Source organism: Aplysia californica, unplaced genomic scaffold (genome assembly GCF_000002075.1).
Source record: "Aplysia californica isolate F4 #8 unplaced genomic scaffold, AplCal3.0 scaffold00638, whole genome shotgun sequence".
In the NCBI taxonomy this organism is placed as follows: domain Eukaryota; kingdom Metazoa; phylum Mollusca; class Gastropoda; order Aplysiida; family Aplysiidae; genus Aplysia; species Aplysia californica.
The window spans coordinates 64,257-66,982 of record NW_004797908.1 but is presented as its reverse complement, the minus strand read 5'-3'; the positions used below and the strand labels follow the sequence as shown (position 1 = coordinate 66,982).

Below are 2,726 nucleotides of genomic sequence, written 5' to 3'. Positions count from 1 at the left end.
TGTGTGTGTGTGTGTACGCGCGCGTGCAAGTGCGAGTGCGTATTTTTGTCATTTCTTCTTCTTCATGTGTCAGGTCTGGATCAGACATTTACGATCATGGTACCCCACTCCTTCCTGTTGTCGGTCTTCTTGATCAACTCGTTTATTTTTTCTTTTTGTCTTATTCGTAGCAAAGTTGCTCAGGCCATCTTTGTGTGTCGTTCAATGTCTTCCTCTGCTCTTCTTTCCCTCTGTTTTCCCACACAGCAGCAGTTTCTCTATTCCATTTGATCTATTTTTGTCCCCATAGCAACTCAAATAAAATTTAATAATAGTACAACGTAGTATAGTATAATAGTTGTATAACATTCAGCATAGCCAACATAAAGGGAGACGCTTATCCTATATGATATCTGCTCCAGGTATCCGAGTGAACGGCGTCAACCCAACCCTGGTGGTGAGCACGAGACTCTTTGGCCGTGACGAGACCAACAGAAGAATGCTGAGCAGTCTGGACGAAGACTTCGGCAAGAAACATCCGCTCCACGGGCGAGCCAGCACAGTGGAGGAACAGGCGGAGGTTGTCGTGTTCTTGGCTGGCGGAGGGGCCGGGTTCGTCACAGGACAGAGCGTCACTGTGGACGGGGGTCTGTGTTTGGGGAAACGGCCATAGTGTACAGTGTACGGGGGGGGGGGGGTATTATTTTTAGTACAATGGAAAATGGAAACGACCATTATAGATAGTGCAACACATGACGTCCCACATAGTGTCCCTATAGTGTTCTGGGAAACGGTCATCGTGTTTGGGGAAACAGTCATAATGCTTAGGGAAACGGTTTTTTAGTTATAGTGCTATGGGACACATGCTTAGCGAATCGGTTATTTAGTTATTATACATGTAGTGCATAGGGACACATGCTCAGCGAAACGGTTATTCAGTTAAAGTGCTCAGGGACACATGCTTAGCGAAACGGTTATATAGAACTTATAGTGCTTAGAGAAACTGTCATAGTCATAATACTTTACCACTACACCACAGACACATACTGTGTGATCAAGTGATCATGCACTTCTTAATAATACGCTATAACAGATGCATAACTTTGTTATTTATGCAGATATTCCAAGTCCCGTTTTCTTTATCTGAATAAAGAGGCATGCAACAACATGTATACTATGGAATTAATTTTTTTTTAAACAAATCTGTGTTTCTGATGTTTAAAGTCTGTTGGTTCGAAACGTACCCCCGCAGCGTTGCCTCTGGACGGCTTGATGGTTGGACATATATGTGTGCGCACAAAGCACTCAAAGAGTTAATAGTTTGTGAATCTGTTTGTGAACACACATGGAACCCCCCACCCCCTCTCTATTGTCTTTATCTCTCCTCCTTTTCTTTGTAGGCTACTCTCATATAGCACCTCTGATCTTTGCTCCATCTTTCCTATCAAACATCTGTCATCCCTTTCTTTTTTTTTGTATGCTCTTCTCAAGTAAAATTTCCGATCTTCGTCACATATATGACCTTCGTATAACAAATGCCATAAAACAATTTCAAAAACTAAACACAAACAAAGGAAATAAAACAAAAGGGTAACAATACTAAAGGTCATCATAATATACTTCCAAAGAAGAAACCAAACTCAAAACATATTTCTATGATGATTTAATTAAGAAAGAGAATAGGAACACAATTATAGAGGGTATTTCACAAAAAACTCAAAGTAAGGAAGTTTTGAATAAACTGATGGAAAATTTCAAACTACTTCCCCCAAAAATAATGGTATATGCTAAAAAATACAACAACCCCAAAACAAACAAACAAAAATGAACCCATGAAATTGAGATAAACAAAACAAAATAAAACTAAAAGAATATCCTACAACCTAAATGGCACATCTCATTAAGATAATAAATTTTGACAGAGAGTGGAATCATCATTAAAAACAACACTTCCCTGCTTGAATGTGAAATATTCTCAGCTTAATTTATTCAAATTCCTTAAATACTTGACATAAAATGTATTATTATTTATTTCAACATCCTCCAACATCTTAACAGAAAAAAGTGATAATTGGAGAACTTTGACACAACTATATCAGGGCCAATCTGAACTAAGAGGGGGATGCAGCTTCCCAGCAGAAAGATAGAGATACTCTCATAACAATTCTACCACTCAGGAATCGAACTCGCATCTTCTGTGAGCAACGGCATAATGCTTAACCACTACACCACAGACACTGGTCATCTTGACATATCCACATAATTTAATTTGTCACGAGGCAGCTCTCAAACAGGGAAACTGCCAGTATCATGTACAGATAAACATGTAGATTAAGTGGTACCGAGAAGTAAATAGCAACTATAATAATAATACATAATAATAATAAATAATATTTGCATAGCGCATACGTCCGCTCGACAGCAAGCTGAATACACTTCACTCTATATTATTACCTCAGCAGAATATAGAACACTCAGAAACATTCTCAGCTTCCTGAAATAATATAATGAAATACCCACAAGAAAACAATTAATTGAATAAGTTAAGTGACAGTGAAAGAAGTGCATACAGCAGAAAGTGGGAGACAAAGTTAATAATAAATAAAGCACCAAAGAGAGAAATGAAAGATTCAAAAAGGCGCTTACACACAAACACACACACATTCACACACGAAAACACACACACACACACACACACACACACACCATACACACACACACTCACTCACACACACCACATACACACA

The 2,726-nt window shown here is 38.7% G+C and overlaps 1 protein-coding gene across 1 annotated transcript in view; it reads left to right on the top strand.

Moving 5' to 3' along the window:
* Nucleotides 1-652, top strand: part of LOC101861073 (3-oxoacyl-[acyl-carrier-protein] reductase FabG) — a 1,878-nt gene extending 1,226 nt beyond the window's left edge. The window contains exon 2 of the mRNA XM_005107862.1: nt 402-652. Within this exon, the coding sequence (XP_005107919.1) occupies nt 402-652 (251 nt within the window). The remainder of the gene's footprint in view (nt 1-401) is intronic.
* Nucleotides 653-2,726: the final 2,074 nt, after the last annotated feature.